This window comes from Apium graveolens, chromosome 2 (assembly GCF_009905375.1).
Source record: "Apium graveolens cultivar Ventura chromosome 2, ASM990537v1, whole genome shotgun sequence".
Classification (NCBI taxonomy): domain Eukaryota; kingdom Viridiplantae; phylum Streptophyta; class Magnoliopsida; order Apiales; family Apiaceae; genus Apium; species Apium graveolens.
This window is the reverse complement of record NC_133648.1, coordinates 155,110,945-155,112,208: the sequence shown is the minus strand read 5'-3', so window position 1 is coordinate 155,112,208 and position 1,264 is coordinate 155,110,945. Positions and strand designations below refer to the sequence as shown.

Sequence of the window (1,264 nt, the reverse complement as noted above, 5' to 3'; positions counted from 1 at the left end):
GAATACTTACAATCTTTTAATCCGCACTACTGTATATTCATTCACAGCTATAGATATACATATTCAACATAGACTTTAAATTTTCTATAGAAACCAGAATTCCATTCAAACCCCCCTTCTGTAATTCTGTTGTTAGATTGTTAGGGACTAACAATTGGTATCAGAGCAAACTCTTGACACACTAAGAGTTTATAGATTAAAACAAACTAACAACATGAGTAGAAAGGATGTTGGAGTGAAGATCCCACTTCTGGATAAAGACAATTATCATCACTTAAAAGTAAAGATGCACCTTCATATACTCTCTCAAGAGGAAAGATATATTGACTGCATAGAGAAAGGTCCTCATGTTCCTTGTAGACCTGCAACATATGTTGAAGGAGCTGTTGGAAATAAGAAAAAAGTTCCAAAGCCAAAGTCAGAATGGACAGATGAAGACATTGAGCAAGTCCATAAAGACAAAAAAGCCATGAATATTCTGTTCAATGGTCTTGATGGAGATATGTTCGACAGTGTTATCAACTGCAACACTGCCAAGGAAATTTGGGACCAAATCCAAGTACTATGTGAGGGAACTGAACAAGTCATAGAAAACCAGATGCAACTCCTCATACAAAAATATGAAAGTTTTCATTTTGAAGATGGTGAGTCACTAAGTGACATTTTCAGTAGATTTTAAAAACTACTAAATGGTTTCAAGTTGTATGGGATGATCTACCAAAGTAAAGATTCTAATCTAAAATTCCTGAGATCTATGCCAAAAGAATGGAATCCAATGACAGTCTCTCTCAGAAATTCTTAAGAGTATAAAAAATTTACTCTAGAGAGACTGTATGGTATCTTAAAAACCTATGAGCTCGAAATGGAGTAGTATGAGCTATTGGAGAAAGGAAGGAAGAAAGGTGGATCTATTGCACTAGTAGCTCAACAAAAGAGAAGAATAGAGTGGAAGGTTGAAGCTGTGGAATTTGCACCAAACTCAAGGGTTTGTGAAGGCAAAGGAAAATGGATAATGGCTGAGAACGAAGATTATTCTAGTCACGATGAAACGGAGGACATAAATGAACATATGAATTTTCTATCAAGAAGATTTTCCAAGCTCAAATTCAAAAAGAATTTTGGAGCAACCAAGCCAAACAGGAACATGGTGGATAAGTCAAAATTCAAATATTTCATGTTTGGCTTGAGTGGTCGCTTTGCCAATGAGTGCAAAAATCATAATTCTGAGAAAAGGGGGTTTGAGCCAGTGGATTATAAAAAGAAA

General features: G+C 35.4%; 1 protein-coding gene across 1 annotated transcript; it reads left to right on the top strand.

The window, feature by feature from the left end:
- Positions 1-286: 286 nt before the first annotated feature.
- On the top strand, positions 287-679 carry LOC141694940 (uncharacterized). Its single transcript, XM_074499239.1, has one exon. It carries the CDS (start codon positions 287-289, stop codon positions 677-679), a length of 393 nt encoding a protein of 130 aa, XP_074355340.1.
- Positions 680-1,264: the final 585 nt, after the last annotated feature.